The 19,920-nt window shown below is 51.2% G+C and overlaps 1 protein-coding gene across 7 annotated transcripts; it reads left to right on the forward strand.

Moving 5' to 3' along the window:
• The first annotated feature begins 2,805 nt into the window (after positions 1-2,805).
• Positions 2,806-15,179, forward strand: LOC148163224 (cell adhesion molecule CEACAM6-like). Of its 7 annotated transcripts, XM_088026892.1 has the most exons (11): positions 2,806-3,001; positions 3,771-4,130; positions 7,857-8,135; positions 8,529-8,783; positions 8,857-8,858; positions 11,352-11,628; positions 12,585-12,705; positions 13,682-13,734; positions 14,059-14,090; positions 14,518-14,559; positions 14,826-15,179. In XM_088026892.1, exons 1-11 carry the CDS (start codon positions 2,938-2,940, stop codon positions 14,889-14,891), a joined length of 1,551 nt encoding a protein of 516 aa, XP_087883018.1. In that variant the 5' UTR covers positions 2,806-2,937; the 3' UTR covers positions 14,892-15,179. The 7 variants fall into 7 exon arrangements, with proteins under 7 accessions (XP_087883018.1, XP_087883012.1, XP_087883014.1 ...); XM_088026886.1 differs by lacking the exons at positions 8,857-8,858; positions 11,352-11,628 and having other exon boundaries at positions 12,585-12,744; positions 14,059-14,212; XM_088026888.1 differs by lacking the exons at positions 8,857-8,858; positions 11,352-11,628 and having other exon boundaries at positions 12,585-12,744.
• The last annotated feature ends 4,741 nt before the right edge of the window (positions 15,180-19,920 follow it).

Genomic DNA, 19,920 nt, shown 5'->3' on the forward strand with positions numbered 1-19,920 from the left:
CGTCAGCGCCTCTGGCCAGCCAGGCGTCTGCCCGCTGAGATTGGTCCCTCTATGGGCAGCTCGTCCCTCCACACCCTCTGTCCTTCGAGAGGCAAAAGTCCACTCACACTTCCAGCCTCAGACAAAAGGTCACTTTCTCAGGAGTGCTCCATGGGACCCACCATCAGCTAAGACCCCCTGACATGCTCCAGACGCACCAGACACTTTCCCTTCCTGGCCGTTCTCTAGATTATAATGACTCCTCAGTGCCATGATTTCCTGACTGCCCGTGGCCCTGTTGCAAGGGAAATCCCACGAGTCCAGGGCCCACATCTGTCCTGTTCTCGGTGGAGTTCCCAGGACGCAGCCCAGGGCCTGACACATCACAGATGCCCAGTAAATACTCGTTAAATGCATGAGGGAAACCGCACAAAGGAAGCATGTCACCCCCATGTCACCTGGGGTCGGAGCCTCTTCCCTGCGGATCCAGGGCACTGGCATCAGCATAGAGGGGGCCAGCACGTGCCCGAGGCTGTCCCTGTAAGGCTGTCGGGACCTCCTCCAGTTAGAGGTCAGACCCCCATTCATTCCCAGAACACGGACACCCCCTCGCATCTCTGTCTGTGACTGACTGCTCTCCCCGGAGGGCCTGGGTGGGCAGCTGTGTCCTTCCTCTGCTCTCAGAGATGTGACCTGCCACAAATTCTGGATCACCACCCCAGGTGCAGTTACTACCCATGGAGTTCATAGCCCTACACTGATCTCCAAAGATATCAGGGGGTGACTCCTCTTCCTGAGGGCCCCTGGTCTGTGGGGACACCTGCTATGTCTTCCTGAATGTTTCTCAGCAGCCCAAGGAGTCGTGGGGAATGAGCGGAGCTTCCTGGGTAGACGGCACAGGAGAACCCAGCATCTGCCTGTTTCCCCGAGGCTGAGGGTCTCCTCCCCTTTCACAGAGGCAGCTCTGGGATCCCTCAACTGAGTCTCCGGGTGGAGCCGCCCCAGCTCCTGGTTCCTGTGGGGAGACCAGAGCAGAGCAGACACAGGGACACAGATGACTTGGATGCAATCCCCGCACAGTGCTGTGATGGGAGACAGGGCATTGTGGTGCCCAGCACCCCAGGACAGTAGATTTTCCTGAAAGTCTCAAAAGACCCTTACAAGGTCATTCCTTGAAATTTTGAGGACAGCTCCTGCTGAGGGAGTACATCTCTCTGAGTGGACAATTCTCCTGACACAGGATCAAGAATCTTCTAGACAGTGCCTGTCCTCTCCCTGGACTCACCCTGCCCTGGGATATAGTCAAGCAGTCTAGAACCTGCTGGGACCAGGACCCAGGCTGACCAGTCCCTCACCTCTGCCCAGGACTCAGGGCCTCCCTCTCACATCCTCTGGAGCCTGATCAAAATCCCTGGTGCAGCCCCCAGCATCGTCTCCAGGGGGCGACATAGGGACATGCAGAAAACACACAGGACATTAAATCCTGAAGCTGGCTTTAGCTAAGGAGGTGGAGGAGTCTGGTTTCCATCCCTTTCTCCCACAGACCCTTCTGGGTCCCTCCCAGATGTCTGTTCTGTCTTGCCCGTTCCTTCTAGGGCCCTAGGAGCACCCTGATCTGTCAGAGGTCCCTGTCTGGCACCATCCTTGGGGGAGGCAGGGTGACCACAGGAAATTTCCCCAGGCAGAGGACACAGGCTGCCCAGGAAACTCAGGGGGCACATGGACAGTCTCTGGGCCACAGTTCAGCCAACAGACACGGAGAGGAAGGGTCTCCTTAAAAACCTTCCTGGGAGCCTCAGCCATCGGACCCTCCACCACCTCTTCTCATCCCAGGACACACAGAAAACTCCCTTCCCACCTGGGAACTGAGCTCCTGAGACACCTGGTCTTGGGTCTCTGTCCCTGGAAGCAGACCAGGCTGGGGACACCCAGGGATGGACTGTGGGTCCCTTACCAGTCATCACCCGGCCTGCCCCTTTCTCATTCCCAGAGTCATCTCTGGGATCTTGCTGCCAGGTGTCAGTCCAACCTCCCCAGACCTGTGAGAACACTGGGGAGACAGGTGCCCAGCTGGGCTTCTCCCTTACAACAGAAATTATCCCCTGGATTTGGGGACCCTGGGGCTCTGTGTGTGGTGCCAACAGACTCAAGGCCAGGACTCAGCAGAGGCCAACTTGTAGTAGGGAGAAGGGCCATCTTCTAAGGGAACTGGGTGCCCCTCAGTCTGGCTACTCAGAGTGTGCTCTCCGGGGCCAGGACGATCAGCATCACCTGGGAGCTTGTTAGAGGCAGACTCTGGAGTCGACACCACACCTGCTGAGTCAGAATCTGCATTTTCACAGCATCTGCAGACCCTCCGTGGGCTCAGGAGAGGGAGGGGCGGCCCCACCCCCACATCATGGGCTCTCAGCCTGGCTGGGCATCAGCTGAAACAGCATTTCTGGGTGTCACCTGGGCATCCACAGACTTGATAAATGTCCACAGGTGATTCCAGCGCACAGTGGGGGTGACATCCCTGTGACAAGAGTTCCTGAGGCAGCCCCCAGACTCCTGCTCTGAAGGGAAAGCCACACGGGGAGGGAGAGAGGGCTGTGGGGGCGCTGACCCTGCACCTTGACCCCGAGGTGTGGGGGTCACGAACAAGGACATGTGCGCGCTCTCCCATATGGTGGGAAATCACAGCTGAAGACGGAGAGGCCTCAGCCGTTCCCAGGGAACCGCAATGTGGACAGAGATGACAGGGGAGGAATGGGACAAGGGAGTCAGGAGGGAGGGGCCCTGGCAGAGACCCCGCCCCCGGCCCACGTGACCCCGCCCAGCGCTCCTGCCCCCAGAGGCCGCGCAGCTCAGAGGGAGGAAGGACCGTAGAGCTGACCGGACAGGACTGCAGTGCTCCTGAGCGTTTCTGGAGCAGAAGCTCTTCCCCCAGAGGGAGGGACGGACCGGGCAGCAGGCACCATGGAGCCCCCCTCGGCCCCTCCCCGAGGAGGACGCGTCCCCTGGCAGGAGCTCCTGCTGGCAGGTGACAGGGATGATCCCCTGCGAGGGGGCGGGAGGATGGGAGAGACAGGCTGGCTGGGGTCTCCCGGGGAGGACAGGGCTCTGAGAGGAGACAGGGGAGCAGGGCAGGACCGGGGAGCCGGCTCAGCAACGGGAAAATCTCATGATCTGGAAGTGGAGAGCCAAGGGCCGTTTCCCAAGTTACTCATCACTGAGGACTGAATTCTGAAACTGATAACAACCACCTAATCGCTGCCCCTTCCCACCAACCTGAGATCTTAACAGACAAACGCCAGATTTGGAGAGCCCTGAGGCCACATTCATTCATCCCCGGGGATTTGCAGCCTGCCCCACCCCTGGGGTACAGCACAGATCAGACGAGTCCCTGCCCTCCCCGAGCTCACTTCTATGGGGAGGAAGACAGACACGCAGAGACGTCTAGAGCAGGGAAAGGTCAGAACGTGAAGACAGAGGGTCTGTAGAGGAGGTGGGGAGAGCAGGCCTCTCCCCAGGACCCCCTGAGTGGGAGCAGGTATCCGAGGGCAGGGAGGCAGTGAGCGACAGACATGTGAGGAAGAGTGCTCAAAACGGAGGAAATTAAGTTCAGAGGCGCTGAAGTAGTGTGGTCATGCCGCTGACCTTGACCAACAGGAGACACACACACACACCCGTGCACACTCAGACACACACCGCGAAGCTGGGGGATTAGGACCTGCTCTGTCTCCAGGGCCCCAGCTTTCCCTCCAACACATAGGTCCAAATACTGATCTGTCTCCTCCCTTCCCTCCTAGTCTCACTCTTAACCTTCTGGAACCCGCCCACCACTGCCCAAGTCACTGTGGAATCAGTGCCGCCCAATGTTGCTGAAGGGAAGAACGTTCTTCTTAGTGTCCACAATCGGCCTGGGGATCTTATAGGCTATGGCTGGTTCCGAGGGCCAACTGCAGAGCCCAGCCTTCAAATTGTATCATATGTAGTAAACACACAAAATAGTACCGCAGGGCCTGCATACAGTGGCAGAGAGACAATATACCCCAATGGATCCCTGCTGTTCCAGAACATCACCCTGAACGACACAGGATCCTACACCGTACAAATCATAAAGAAAAATTTACAGGTTGTTCAAGGAAGAGGACAGCTGAGCGTATTCCGTGAGTAATTCCTCTCTCCCCTCTGGTGTTGGGTGGGGTGAGTTCTACTTCACACAACAGGATCACAGGGCTGGATTGCACCTCCATCCCCTCTGCCTTATGTCTTGTATCGGGTTGGAACATTTAGTGTGGGACACACACAGTGGAGACAAACTTCCTAAGCTCTGAATTCCCTTCCTGGATTCCAGCCACAGCACATTTGCAGCAAACAGAAGGACCACTCTGATGGGAGTAACTCAGAGGGAGAGAGATTCAGTCCAAAACGCTGGGCTCCTCCATGTGACCCTGAGAAAGACCCTGCAGGGCTCAGTCAGGGTCAGGCCTAATGGGCCCCTGGGATCCCCACCAGAGCTCAGCCCAGAAAGCCCCTGCCCAGACCCCTGTCTCAGGGCTCCTGATTCCAGTGACCCTGACGAGTCCATTCCAGACGTGGGTTTTGGCTTCCTGTCAGGGGGGACTGGGAGCAACAATTCCCTGGCTGCCTGAGTCCTGAGGTTCCTGAGCTGGTCACCGGCCAGGGCTTGGCACCAAGAGCCACATCTGGGGAGGGGCAGAGCCTGATCTTTCACATGAGCCTTGGGGTGGAGAACAGAGATAGGCAAGGTCTCTGGGCCACAGTCTGATGGCCCTGCGGGATAGGAGACCCCAGAAGAAGGTCAGCGCCCCCAGGGAGGAACAGAGGAGAGAAGATGCTCCTGGCAGCAACTCCCACACCAGGGGGAGGGAGCCGTCTCTCATGGAGGCAAGTAACGTGTTTATTTGGGCGGCTCCTCTATACCAAGCCTTAGGTCAGGTAATGGTGAAGGATTTACGGTTAATTACAGACAACACGGCAAGCCTGAGACCATTTAGTTGATTTTCTTGAGGGGAAACGGAGGCACAGGGCGATGCAGACATTGAATCAGAGTCACCCAGGCAGATCACAATCCTACAAGGTCTGTCTGCAGGTACAGGCCTGTCAGGGGCCTTATCAGGCATCTGTGGACCCTGGGACCAGCTGTTGGATCACACCTCTCTTCTTAGGAATACATAGCTCAAGGTAGATTTTCTGGGCTGGGAAGTGAGTGCAAATAGAAAATTAATGTTTTTACTCAAGAACTAAATTCATCAATGACCAGAGTCAGTTGGGGAATGCCCAGGCCTCCCCTCAGGTGGCGAATCCACAGCTCCTGCATCGGACTTGGAATCACTTATCGTTTCCTGATGTGCTGATGGCATCCCACTGGAGTGTAAGGGAAAGGACTCTGCCCTCTCCTCCCGACGGCATACCCCTAACCGGCACAGGGCCCCACAACTCAATTGCTCTTTCATTAAGGAGGGAAGGAAGGAATGAATGATTCCAAGTCTCTTCAGAGTCTGGACCCTGGATGCACAATTCTAGGAGGTTCTGGCCACACCTGTTCCCTGTCCCTCCAGGGGCTGAGACCCATGTTGTGTCCCTCTGACCACCAGCCCCTCAGGCCACTGCCCGAGAGTCTCACGAGGACTGTGGTGTTGCTCAGCCATGGGAGGATCCTGCCCCTGGGGCGGCTGTGGGCTCTTAGTGCCCGGAGTCTGTGAAGTCCCTTGTGACCCTCACTGCTCACAGCCTGGGACATTTCTGGCTCTCTGCTCCGACCTTGTCCCTCATCTTCCTCCTCCTGCTCCTTTCCAGCTGGGACTACCCCTGCTCTGCACAGCCGCCTTTACTAACCCTTAAGCCTTCCCTGCATTCTCCTGCTAACACCTGTGGCCCGGCCCGCCCTCCCAGGCAGCAGTAGAAGACACAGAAATCCGAGCGGCATCCTCTGCCAGGCTCCGTCAGGAGCCAGTTCCCCCAGGTCACCAGGAGAGCGAGCTGTCACTGGGCCCTCATCCAGGACTCTTTCCCTCCGTGACGCCAACGAGTGGAACACACCCCATGACAAGGGCATGGGACCCCTTGATCTCCTCCCTACATGACTCCAGCAGGGAGTCAAAGGCAGGAGGGCAGGTCTGCAGTCCCCAGGAGCTCATGGGCTCATCTCATGCCTGTTACTCCTGACTCACGTGCTCGTCCTGGTGAGGCTCTCGTTCTTCCCAGGGGTTCCCCAGACCCTCCCCCGGGGGGCTGGCCAGACCCTGCGCCTTCCGACTGCTTCACTGCCTGTTTCACACGCACGTGCGTGCTCCTGAGGACACCTTCACCATAGGGTGGGATCCTCTCACACGGTGCGATCCACCAGTCCCTGTCCTTTCACTTAGATGCTGCCCAGTTTGGGTAAATTGGATCAAACTTGTGTTTCCTGAGGTCAAAAGAAAGCCTCATACAAGCATTGGGTTTCTTTCCATTTTGACTGTAGAAATTGGGGGCAGGGACTTTCTTTCCTAAATTTACTGACATAACACATATCATTTCTACTGATTTGGTATCATTCCTCCCTTTATATAACAGGGGCACCTCAGACTTTCCCCGATCAATTCTCTTTCTTTTCTTTTTTTTTTAAGATTTTATTTATCCGACAGTGAGAGACACAGCGAGAGAGGGAACACAAGCAGGGGGTTGGGAGAGGGAGAAGCAGGCTTCCCCCTGAGCAGGGAGCCCGATGCGGCGCTTGATCCCAGGACCCTGGGATCATGACCTGAGCCGAAGGCAGACGCTTAACGACTGAGCCACCCAGGTGCCCCTCAATTCTCTTTCTGAATAGGACTCACTTGTCCTTCTGTACCCAGGGAGTCACTGATTTCAAATCCACTATAACATCTTCCTTCGGTCATCATGTGATCGTGGTTGGACTGCAGAACTTGGTCTACAACATTATAGTGCTCCCTAGGGAGATATTCCTCTAGAAACTGGTCTTAGATTCTTCAGGTATTAATATTGATTTTCACATACTAAACGATTAAATTTCTCAAATTTCTATCCCATAACTGTGTTTACAAATGGTCCATGAAGGTCAGATGCCCTTCCCCCCACTCCCCCACCTACCACCAGTCACCCCTTCTGCATTTGAAAACACCCACTTGTATTTCAGGAAAGACCAGCATGGTCCTCACTGGCCTCTGCAGTGGGAAAACAGACTTTAAAGACCGAGCGCAGAGCACATAGTTCTCTGCCACAGCCAGCCAGGCCCTGCCTGTCCCCCTCACTCTTTTCTGGAGCATTTCTAGTCTTGACTCTGCTCCACCACTGTCTCAGGTCAGTCACCATGGAACACCTGGGCAGAACTGACCTACTTCGTGGCCCCGCAGCCTGAGTGCTGGACTGACCTCCAGGCTTGGCCCTGGTGTCCCCTGGTATTACTTCTGCTCAAATACCCGCTTCCAGGCCATGCTGTCCAGTGTTCTCCAGGCTTATGAGCTCTGAGAAGGCCCATCATTACCCATCTCCAGGACAACCCTGGAAAGCAAGGCCTAGGGGAGAACACCTGTAGGGTGACTGGTGTAGGTCTGTGCCGTAGAAAGGGCCTCAGCACCTGCACTTTCCAGGTCAGGCCTCTGAGGTTGGTCAGACAGTCAGTTGGTCAGGGAAGAACCAGCCAAGGCCCTGGGTGGTCTCTGGCTCCCTGTCCTGTGTCTTCTACAACCAAACCCTGACGCTTCTTTGACCTGAGAAGGCCTGTGCTTGCTCTCACACGGAGAGCAGGTGGCCTGTGTTCTCTGAGCGCTCAGATCCTCTTGCATTTGTCTTGAGCTTCACAGACCTGCCTTATTCTTTGAAGGACTCAGGTACCACCCAGGGCAATGTTGTCTCTGTTGTCTGCACAGCGGAGTTACCCAAACCCAGCATCACAAGCAACAACTCTGACCCCGTGGAGAATGTGGATTCTGTCGTAATATCGTGTGGACCTCAAACTCAGAGCACAAGCTACCTGTGGTCAGTAAACAGGAAGAGTCTCCGGGCCAGCGCCAGGCTGGAGCTCTCCCTGGACAACAGGACTCTCACTATATGCTGTTTCACAAGGAATGACACAGGACCCTATGAGTGTGAAACTCGGAACCCAGTGAGTGCCGGCCGTAGTGACCCATTCACCCTGAATGTTCTCTGTGAATAACTTCCCTTCCTACCTGGCCCGGGCTGTCACCCTAAATCCACATGCCGGGGGCGAGGCCCATCCATCCTTCTGGGGTCCGAGTCCATGACTCTTAGCTGGACCCCCAGGCTGGCCATGGCTTCTTGTCCCAGGCCAACCTGGGCAGACTCAGCCTAAGCCAAGACTGGATGGGGATGGACAGTTCCTCCCTGAGAAGGTCACCAGCCTGTGAGGAGACAGGGGTGAATGTGTCAGACCCAGGCCCAGTGAAGCAGGGGGATTTTACTGGAACTTTTGCAAATGAGGTTGGGACCCAGCTCAGAGGGACCCTGTGGCCCTAATACACACCAGGAGCTTCGGTTACCCTCAGATTACATCACCTGTGGCTTTATTCTGTTTGCTCCAGATGGCCCGGACGCCCCCACCATTTCCCCCTCAGACTCCTGTTACCATCCAGGGGCCAACCTCAGTCTCTTTTGCCACGTAGCCTCTAACCTGCCCGCACAGTATTCTTGGTTTATCAATGGGAGGCCCCAGTCATCCACACAGGAGCTCTTTATCCCCAACATCACAGCGAATGATAATGGATCCTATGCCTGCCTCGCCTATAACTCTGGCACTCGCCTTAATAAGACCACAGTCAAGACTATCACAGTCTCTGGTAAGTGGATCCCTGGAGCATCTGCGTGGATCGCCGTGGTGAAGGTCTGTCTGGCTTTCAGCAAAGAGCCTAGAAGTAGTCATTTCCCATTTGCTCCCAAATCTGTCCCTGAACTCTCCCATTAGATGTCTGCAGAGGTTTCTACCCTTAGTTCTCATGGCAGACCTTGGGTCCAGCTGGAATGTGGGGAGGGGGGTTCTCAGCTCCAGAAAGCCCCATGCATTAAATGGGGCTTTGCAAATAGGGAAGAAAAAAGGGTCCTCAGGTTCAAGTTGTTTTTGTTGTTGAATTGCAGGAGTACTTTATATATTCTGGATATTAATCTCTTACCAGATAGGATTTGCAAATGTTTCCTTCCAATCCATGGGTTGCCCTCACTCTTTTTTTTTTTTTTTTTAGTGAACTTTAGCTGACACACCTCGTGACATTAGTTCAGGTGTAGCACATAGTGATTGGACAGCTGTATATGTCATGCTCTACTCAACACAATGGCGCTCCCATTGTCTCCACGCAGTTTTCTATTTTGATGCAATCCAATTCATCTATTTTTTTCTTTTGTTGTCTCTGCTTTGGGTGTCATATCTAAGAAATCACTGGGAAATCCAGTTTCAGTAAGTTTTTGCATTACATTTTCTTCTAAGGCTTTTATAGTTTTGACTCTTATGTTTAGATGTTTGGTCTATTTTGCGCTAACATTTGTACATGGTGTACAAAGGTGTACGTGGTGGAAGGTCATGTCCGACTTCATTCATTCGCATGGATATCCAGTGTTCCCAGCACCATTTGTTGAATAGACTTTTTTCTCCATTGAATGGTCATGACAACCTTCTTGAAAATCATTCAACCCCATATGCCAGTGTTTGTTTCCGGGGTGCCTATCCTATTTCATTGGTCTCTATGTCTGTCTTTAAAGCAGATCCCCATTATTATTGGTTAATGTAGCTTTTCAGTCAGGAAGTAGGAGTCCTCCAACTTTGTTCTTTTTCAAAATAAGTATTGGAGGCCCCTGATTCCATGTAAATTTTTGGAAATTCCTATTTCTGAAAAATAATTCCTTCAGAATTTGATGGGGAGGCACTTGGCTGGCTCAGCTGGTTGAACATGCGACTCTTGACTTCAGGGTTGTAGGTTTGAGTGCCATGTTGGATATACAGATTACTCTAAAATAAAATCTTAAAAAAAATTGATAGGGATTACATTGAATCTGTGGATCTCTTTGGGTAGCTTTGTCATCTCACCAATATGAAGTCCCATCTTCCATGAACATGGGATGTCTTTCCATTTATTTGTGTCCTCTTTAATTTCTTTCAGCAATGTTTTATAGATTTCCATATACAGTTTGCTGACTCATTAAGTAATTACTAAGATTTTGTTCTCTTTTTTCCTAAGTATTTTATTGTTTTTAATGTTATTGTAAGTGGAATTGTTTTCTTAAACAGAGTGATTTTTGTATGTTGATGTTTGAATCCTACAACTTTGTTGAATTCTTAATTAGTTCAACAGTTTCTGTGGGGTGGGTGGGGATCGTTAGGGTTTTGTACATAAAATTTCACGTCATCTGCAAAGAGACAGAATTGTACTTATTCCTTTCCAATTTCATTGCATTCTCTGTTTTTTTTCTTCCTAATTATTTTTGCCTGGACTTCTGTACTGTGTTGAATACCGGTGCTAAAAGTGGCATGTTTGTCTTCTACTTCCAGTGTTTCACCATGGAGTGTGATGCTAGCTGTGGGTGTTTCCTAGTAAAAGTCTTCTTCAGAGTGAGAAATCCTGTACATTAAAAACTCTTTGATTCCTGCAGTGCCTGGGTGGCTCAGATGGTTAAGCGTCTGACTTCAGCTCAGGTCGTAATCCCAGGGTCCTGGGATCGAGCCCTACATCGGGCTCCTGGCTCTGCGGGGAGCCTACCTCTCCCTCTCCCTCTGCCTCTCCCCCGCTCATGCTCTCTCTCTCTCTCTCTGTATCTCAGCATCTCAAAAGACTAAATAAAGTCTTAAAAAAAAAAACCTCTTTGATTCCTAAAGTTGTGAAGATGGTGCAGGCAGCTTTTATTCCCTAGTAAATCGTAAGTATGTGAATGCCTTCCCTACTTTACATGAAGCTGCCTTGGACACAAAGATAGAAGAGCTACGAGTCCTCCTCCCCCACTATCCATGGAAAGGTATATAAGGCATGAGACATGATCTTTTAAAGTCACAAAATGTTCAAGAAAACAATCACACAGAAATCCACGGGAATAAAAAATTTCACCTGATGATGAGGATGCGGGACATGTGACCTTAGAAGAGGTTCCTGGTGCTGATGCTACAGAGATGTCCAGGCAGAGCAGACCCAGGACTGAGGGCCAGAAGGGAACTTGAGGATCAGAGGGGGAGGTACAGCCTTCTCCTTACAGAACGTCACCTGAACAAAGACAATCATCCTTCTGCTGACAGCAGAGCCATCCTCTGAGGCACCTTTACAGAGCTTGCTTGGGCCTTCAGAGTGGCTGAGATCGTAGAGGAAGGAGCGTAGCCCCAGGGCCCAGGCCCAATCTCATTCCAACACTTCCTGTGTTTCTCCCCTGAGCCCGTGGCCCAGCCCTCTGTCCCTGCCAGCAACACCACAGTCACAGGACATAAGGACTCTGTGGTCCTGACCTGCTCCACAAATAACACTGGGGTCTCCATCCAGTGGTTCCTCAATGGCCAGAGTCTAAAGCTCATGGAGAAAATGAAGCTGACCCAGGACAACAGCACCCTCACCATATGCCTTGTCAGGAGAAAGTATGCTGGGAATTTTCAGTGTGAGATCTCCAACCCAGTCAGTTCTAGCAAAAGTGACCCCATCAAGCTGGATGTGAGCTGTGAGTGAACCGCCACCTCTCCCTCTCCTTCCCTGTATATTCTACTGGCAGGGGTGTGAAATGGATGCAGGCCTGGAGGAGGTAGGAGCCACCTTCAGAGCCTCTAGGGCAATGTGGATAAAATCCCTGGAATTAGACTAATCTTGTTACCACTTGGTTCTGATGTGTACCAGCTATTGGAACTCTGGCAAGATGCTGAACCTCCTGAGCCTCAGTGTCCTCATCTGTAAAACTGGAAAGAACAGCTGGATCTTAGGGCTGTTGTGAGGGTTGTTAATATGAGTTCATGAGATGAAATCCTGAGCCAGCATCATATACAGATTCAGGCTCAATCAAATTTAGCAGCTATTGTCCTTTTGATATTAAGGTTTTGGTTAGTAGCTAAGTCTCGGCGATTTGGGATTAAGTGTTGTCTGATTACGTTCCAGCTCGGTGACATTCACTGATTTACTGAAGCCCTTTACATAGTCAGATGCTCATTTTGCACAGTGGGGATGACACCTGGCCCCCTCATGGACAGGGAAGCGGCAGATGAGATAAACGTAAAGTATTTCCCACGTGCCTGGCACAGGGCCAACCTCGAAAGCAGTCAGCTAATGTTATTCTCTTTAAAGTGTTGAGTGAACAGGTAAGGGCCTCCCTCTAAGAACATTGATAGAGATGGAAAGGAAGACCCAGGGGAAGAGGCATAATGTGAGCAATAAATGAACAGCACACTGGCACTGGCCCTGGGGTCGGGGGACAATGTGAAGAATGAAGCAAGTCCAGGGTTTCACCATGAAGAAGAGAATGATGCAGCGGTCAAGGGGGTGGGGTCACTGTGGTGACAACACACACATCACCCAGACCTCAGTGGCCTTTCCTTCCTCCCTAACCAGGCCCTTCCCCCACGGCCTGTCTTGGCTTCCCCAGATTTGACTTAGGACACATTCCCCTCCCCTTTCTCCTTATTTCAGATGAAAGAAGCACCACAGGTCTCCCTGTGGGGTCCATCATTGGCATTGCAGTCGGGGTCCTGGTCGGCCTGGCACTGTCGGCCGCCCTGGGGTGTCTCCTGCTCCACACAAGGACTGGAAGGTACGATGGCATTTCCCACAAGCTGATCCTGTCCCCCAGGTGAGCCCTGGCCAGGAGGGGACCCCACCCTGACCTAGGATTCTGGGCTGCAACTTCCAGGCTTCCCAACTGCCCCCTGGATTCTCCCTCTCATTCCCTCTGGCTCCTTCCTCACCAGCTGCTGTCCAGGGTGCTTCATTCCCAGCTTCCTCGGTTTTACATTAGGGACAACTAGGGAACAATCCCTCAGGGTTGTCTGCATTCATTTGGCAAACCTACATCTGTGCTCATAGGACTAAATACTCAGTAAACAGCACCTCCCGTGGTTTATTTAAGTCCACACGCCCTGTGAGGGGCGGTTGCACCCACAGGATCTGAGGCCGGTCCTGGTCGGGGTCACGCAAAGGAGAGTGGAAGATCCTGACAGGCCAGGTGGGGTCATCCCCCAAATGGCAGATGCATGAACCGCAGTCCCTGTTGTGTGAGAGCAGAACACCTGGGTTCGGCCAGGTGGAGGTCCTGGGATGCCCTTATGCCGCTTGCCCAGGCAGATGGAGATGGAGGACGGGCCACTGTCACATTTCAGCATCCTCTGGCCTGAGGGGGCGAGGGTCTGGCCACAGCATGGGCAACCACATTCAGGGATCCAGCTTACCCGGGCTCCCCAACTGTCCTGCACACATGGCTGCAGGCTTGACCCTTCCACTCAGGCAAACCCGCATGTCTGATTCCTTTCCTGGGTCCTTGATCCCTTTTCAGGACACTTTCTCCTAGAAGCCCATCAGCCTGTGGGTCTTCCCCCGTGAGCCCAGGACAGAAGTGCTCCCAAGACCTTTCCTAATCCCCTCTCCTGGGCCCTCCCTCTCCTAAACAGCACTGGTGGAGAGAGGGGGTCTGTAACCCCTGCCTGGAATGAGGATCCTCCTCGTGCCCTGCTCTGACACCAAAGCTGTGACCTCTCCCTGCATCCCTCACATGGAAGCCTGATCTCTCCTAGGGCCAGTGGCTGCCGTGATCTCAGAGAACTCTGGCGCCCAGCATCCACCCCCCGTGAGTATATCATCAGCGCGGGTGGGACCCGGAGCCCCGGAGTCCTGCCCACATTGTCCATCCTGCCAGTCACTCCCCAGGGCCTCTGACCCTTTGTCTGGGTCTCCTGCACAGGGGACCTCAGCTGGCCATACTCCCTGACTTGTAGAATCCAGATCATAGGTCAGCACCTTACCCCCATTGGGCCCTAACATGGCCAGTGGGTCTGTCCCTGGGAGGTGCTCCTGCTTCCCTGTTCTCTGAGAGCTGAGGACCTGTCCCCTCCTGGAGGGTGGCCCCAAGCGTCTTCACAGCCCTGGTGCTAACTCCTGTCTCTGTCCCCAGGCCATGGTCCAGCCAGCAGCTCCGCATCCCCGGTAAGCCCGGCCCCTGCACCACTCATTCCACTGGGGTCCAGGCTGTGCAGGCTCAAGGCGGGTAACCAGCCAGTTCAGCAGCACAGAGCAGACCCTGCTTCCCTGAGAGGAGCCAGGACAAGGCAAGCCCTGTTCTGGCCAGGAGTGGACCCTCTTCAGGGGCAGGACCACCCCCCAGCGTGTCCTGAGTTCTCCCTGCTCCCCTGAGCTGGCCAAAGGAGAACGCTGGAGTCCAGATAGGGGCAGGGTGGGCTCTGGGAGCACCAGCCAGGGGTCCTGGGCTAACAGAAATGGGTGCAGTGGGCAGTGGTCGGGCCTGGGGAATGGGTCAGCAGGCTTGGAGAAGGCATTTCTAGAGGCAGAACCAGTCACTCCCATAGAGAAATGATCCTCCTCTGACTACCAACACTCATTCTGTCCTATTTAGGACTCCCTGCCCAGCCCCACCACAGCCGTTCCTATCTACCAGGTGAGTGTGGGCAATGACTCCTCTGGTCCCCGAAGCCCAAGGGGGCCAAAGATCTGCGTCCTAACTGCCCCTGGCTGTGTTTTCAGGTTAGGAAACAAGAGAGCAAGAGGGACAGGGCATTGTGGGAGGAAGGAGGGGCCGGGGGCAGACACTTGCCACACAGCCAGGCTCCCAGAGAGCAGCCCAAGTGGTCCTCGAACTTGAAAGTCACCCAGATATGTTCCAGGAAGGTGACAGGGGCTCAGAGGCCTCTTCTTCTTTTACAGGAATTACGACACCCCGACACAAACATTTACTGCCAGATCAACCACAGAGCAGAAATGGCTTCTTAGTTTCCCCTGGGAACTGCGCCTTCCAGGGCCCTCCTGAGACCCCAGACTCTAGGTGGAGTCAGGAGCTGCAGCCTGAGCCGGAGAACCGGCTCTCAGCTCTGAAGATATTCAGGGACATGGACCCAGGGTCGGGTCCCAACTGATTTCTGGAGACCCCTACAGGCTGCCCTGAACCCAGAACAAAGGCCCCCATTTCCCAGGAAGTGGGGGTTCCCAGGAAAAGTGTCCTGACCCCTGACCCACTGGGGATGATCTGAGAGGATCTGAATAAAAAGGACTCTTCCCCTCCTTGGCCTTTTTCTCTGAATGGTCATTTCTCTTACCAGAAATTCCCCCAGGGGCACCTAGCTGGTTCAGTGAATAGAGCATGCTACTGAATTTTTTTTAACGTTTTATTCATTTATTGGAGGGAGAGGGAGAGAGATCAGGAGCAGGGGAGAGGAGCAAAGGGAGAGGGAAAAGCAGACTCCCCACTGAGCAGGGAGCTGGACGTCGGGCTCCATCCAAGGACCCCAGGACCATGTCCTGAGCCGAAGTCAGATGCTTATCCAACTGAGCCACCCAGACACGCCAAGCATGCAACTCTTGATCTTGGGGTCATGAATTTGAGCCCCATGTGTGGCACAGAGTTTACTTAAAAAATAATCATGATAAATGTAAAAAAAGAAAAAGAAAAGAAATTCACCTGAAGCTCTGGGTCTCTTCTCTCCTGGGTCACAGAGGGAAATGTTACCTCTGAGTTGACCAAGCCCCCATCTCCAGTCCCCCAGGATAGAGGAAGGGGTGGGTGGTGTGGACATGTTGGCAGCACGCTAACTAGAACGCCAGAGCTGTGGCCAAACCATGAGGGAACTCAGCGGTCCTCACATCACTCAGGGACCAAAGCTATAGACACTCCCAGTGTTTATAAATGTGGTTTGGGTGTCGGGAGCACAGACCATGGGGCCTCTGACGAGCACATGAAGATGAGCCAGGAAGGAGTAGCTGTGGGCATCAAACCAACCACAGAGAAGGATGAACTGGGCATCTTTTCCCTTGGCTATTCTTTAAGAGTAGGTCAGCTGGCAACAAATTTTCATATTCTTCCTCATCAGAAAATTTCCTTGTTGCCCCTCATGATCCTCCTGAGGATCATCTTGCCAGATACAGGATTTGTAGTTGATTAGAAAAACCTGCCACTTCCTTCTGGCCTCCATGCTGTCAGATACAAAACCTACCATCACTTGCTTAAATCATTGTTCCTTAATAAGCAATGGGTTGTTTCTCTGGCTCTTTTTATTTATTTATTTTTAAAGATTTTATTTATTTACTTCAGAGAGACAGAGTGAGAGAGAGAGAGAGCAAAAGCCAGGGGGAAAGGCAGAGGGAGAAGCAGCCTCCCTGCTGAGCAGGGAGCCCAATGCAGGGCTGGATCCCAGGACCCCGGGATCCTGACCTGAGCCGAAGGCAGATGCTTAACGACTGCGCCACCCAGGTGCCCATCTGTGGCTCTTTTTAAAGATTTTTTTTCCTCTTGTGTTTAGTTTTCACAAGTTTGCCATGTGCCTTAGTGTGACTGCCTATCGTGTTTGGGGTTCACTCATCTTCTTGGACCATTATTTCTCAGACACTTTTCAGTCCATATTTTTTTCCTACTTCTGGTATCCAGTGGCACCAATGTTAGATCCTTTCTTTTATTTATTTATTTATTTATTTGAGAAACAGAGTGTGCTTATGAGCAGGGGGAGGAGCAGAGGGAGAGGGAGGGAGAGAATCCTCTAGCCGACTCCCCGCTGAGTGCTAAGAGACCACAAGTCAAAGAGTATGGGCAGACTCCAGAAACTGGAAAGGCAAGAAAATTGATCCTCCCCCAGAACCTCCAGAAAGGAATGTGGCCCCGCCAATATCTTTATTTTAGCCCAGTGAAACCTGTGTTGGACTTCTGACCTCCAGAACTGTAAGATAATAAATGTCTGTTGCTTTTAAGGCACCGTCTTTGTGGTAATTTGTTACAGCAGTAATAGGAAGCAAATATAGAGTTCATATTAGATTATACTGTTGTATGAGTATCAAATTGGGCGAGCTTGCTCATCGTACTGTGGATAGATAGGAGAAAATCTCGGTTCTGGTGAGATCCGGCCTGAAGGAGTTAGGGTGAAGTATTAGATACTTATAAATTCCAAGTGATACATCAAAAAACCATATATATATATATAATGAAAAAGATTTGTGTGCATGCACGTGCATATAGTTTCATCGATGCAGACAGAATACAAATGTGACTTTGATAAATAAGCATGAAAGGTATATGGGAGTTCCCTCTAATAGTCTTGTAACGTTTCTCTAAGTTTGACTTTTTTTTTTATTGGGGGTGGGGCCTTACGTTTTAGAAGTACACACAAAAGTGTTTAGAAACAATAGTATATGGCTCAGTTGGTTAGGTGACTGCCTTCGGCTCGGGTCATGATCCTGGAGTCCCGGGATCGAGTTTCACATCGGGCTCCCTGCTTAGCGGGGAGTCTGCTTCTCCCTCTGACCCTCTTCCCTCTCATGCTCTCTATCTCTCATTCTCTCTCAAATAAATAAATAAAATCTTAAACAAAAAAGTATATGATTTCTAATATTGAATCCGGTCGGTGGAGGAGTAGAAGGGAAAGAGAAACAACAAGGTTCATCACGAGTTGATACTTTGGAGCTGGAGACGGGTACTTGGGGGTTCACAGTACCATTCTCTCTATTATAACATATTTGTATACAAACTCTCTTTTGTATACATTTAAAATTTCCCATATGAAAAGACTTCAAGGAAAGAGAAAAATATTTCCAGCTCTGAAGTTTTATCAGTGAGTTCCACAGAACTTTCAACACAAATCGTCTCAAAATTATACAAATTCATCTATAGAACAGTGAGAGACTATGTCCCCAACTGACTCTGGGGTTCGTATAACCTTTGAACTGAAATAGGAACAACAACAAAAGTACAAAAAGAGGAAAATATCAGGCCAATCATACTCATGAACAGAGAGCCAAACATGTTAATCACGACATTCTCAAACCAATTCCAACAGTATATACAATAAGACAGTACACCGTGACTAAATTCCAACTGTCCCAGGAAAGCAAAGGTTCAATATTAGAAACTTATAATGGGGGGGTGGGCAACTGTGTGGCTTGGCCGTTTAAGTGGCTGGCTCTTGATTTTGGCTCAGGTCATGATCTCAGGGTCGTGGTACTGACCCTGCGTCAGCCTCCGTGCTCAGTGAGCGGTCGGCGCGAGGAGTTCTCTCCCTCTTCCCCTGCCCCTCCTCCTCCTCAAATACATTAATTAACTTTTTAAAAAAAATTTATAAATGGAAGAGGGTAAGGATTTCTAGGGTGCCAGCACTGTTCTGTGTCCCGACCTAGCTGCTAGGTACATGGGTGTGTTCAATTTTTGAAAACGCAGTAAGCACAGCACTTCGTTCTGCTACAGTCCTCGTACCCCCTCAACTTGTTTCATGACGTACACTCTTTGAAGAGACCAGACCAGACGTTTTGACGTGTAGGATGCCCACATTCTGACTTTGTTTCCTTATGGTGTCATTTCACTTGCTTCTCTCAACCCCGTATTTCTTATAAATTGGAAAATGAATCTCAAAGCTTGCAGAGATTCGGGTGATATTTTTTTGGCAAGAATGCTTCCTGGGTTTTCTATTGCATCATATTGAGAGGGACATCCTAAGTACTTGTCTAGACCTTATGCCAATATAACTATTTTCATGACATAAAAATTGATCAGTGGGCATTTTTTTAGGTTTTTCTTTAAATTCCAGTTAGTTGGGGTGCCTGGGTGGCTGAGGAGGTTGGGTCCTGATCTGAGGGTCGTGGGATCAAGTGCCATGTAGGGCTCTGTGCTCAGTGAGGAGTCTGCTGGAGAGCCTCTCCCTTGCCCCTCCCCCGCTCGCTCTCTCTTTCTCTCTCTCTCAAAAAAAAAAAAGTCTTTAAAATTTAAAAAATAAGGGCGCCTGGGTGGCTCAGTTGGTTAAGCGACTGCCTTCGGCTCAGGTCATGATCCTGGAGTCCCAGGATCGAGTCCCGCATCGGTCTCCCTGCTCAGCGGGGAGTCTGCTTCTCCCTCTGACCCTCTTCCCTCTCGTGCTCTCTGTCTCTCATTCTCTCTCTCTCAAATAATAAATAAAAAAAATCTTAAAAATAAAAAAAATAAAATTTAAAAAATAAAATAAATTCCAGTTAGTTAACATGCGGTATATTAGTTTTAGGCGTACAATATACTGATTCACCACTTCCATAAACACCTAATGCTCATCACAACCAGTGCCCTCCTTCCTCCCCATCCCCTATTTCACTCGTTCCCCCACTCACCTCCCCTCTGGCAACCATCAGCTTGTGCTCATCGTTAAGAGTCTGTTTCTTGGTTTGCCTCTCTCTTTCTCTCTCTTTTCCCCCTATTCTAATTTGGTTTCTTTCTTCAATTCCACAGGACTGAAATCAAAGGCTATTTCTCTTTCCCTGACTGACGTATTTCACTTGGCATAATACACTCTAGCTCCACCCACATTGTTGCAAATGAAAAGATTTCATTTTTTTTGTGTGCGTGGCTGAGAAATATTCCATTGTATATATACACCACATCGTCTTTATCCATGTATCAACTGATGGACATTTGAGCTGTTTCCATAGTTTGGCGATTGTAAATAATGTTGCTATAAACATCGGGGTGTGTGTATCCCTTTCAATCAGGATTTTTGTATCCTCTGGGTAAACACCTAGGAGAGCGTTTGCTGGATCACTGGGTAGTTCTATTTTTAACTTTTTGAGGAACCTTCCTACCGTGTTCCAGAGTGGCTGCACCGGTTTCCATTCCCACCAACATTCAGGAGTGCTCTCCTTTCTATTCAGTGGGCATTTTTTTTTGTGTGCAAAGACAAATTTGTATACAGAAATTACAGGATTAGAAAACTCTCTACCATGTTGCTCCTCAACAGAAGGAAAGCTGTCTATGGCAAGCCCACAGCTAACATCATACTCAGTGATGAAAGGCTGAAAGCTT

This window comes from Eumetopias jubatus, unplaced genomic scaffold (assembly GCF_037043125.1).
Source record: "Eumetopias jubatus isolate StellerSeaLion01/CBP00866 unplaced genomic scaffold, mEumJub1_p1.0 scaffold_10, whole genome shotgun sequence".
NCBI lineage: Eukaryota > Metazoa > Chordata > Mammalia > Carnivora > Otariidae > Eumetopias > Eumetopias jubatus.

Coding starts and splice junctions, on each gene's coding strand:
- LOC148163224 (XM_088026892.1), top strand. CDS start 2,938: ATGGAGCCCCCCTCGGCCCCTCCCCGAGGAGGACGCGTCCCCTGGCAG. Junction 4,131..7,856: donor AGGACAGCTGAGCGTATTCC/GTGAGTAATTCC, acceptor TTGTCTGCACAG/CGGAGTTACCCAAACCCAGC. Junction 8,136..8,528: donor ATTCACCCTGAATGTTCTCT/GTGAATAACTTC, acceptor TGTTTGCTCCAG/ATGGCCCGGACGCCCCCACC.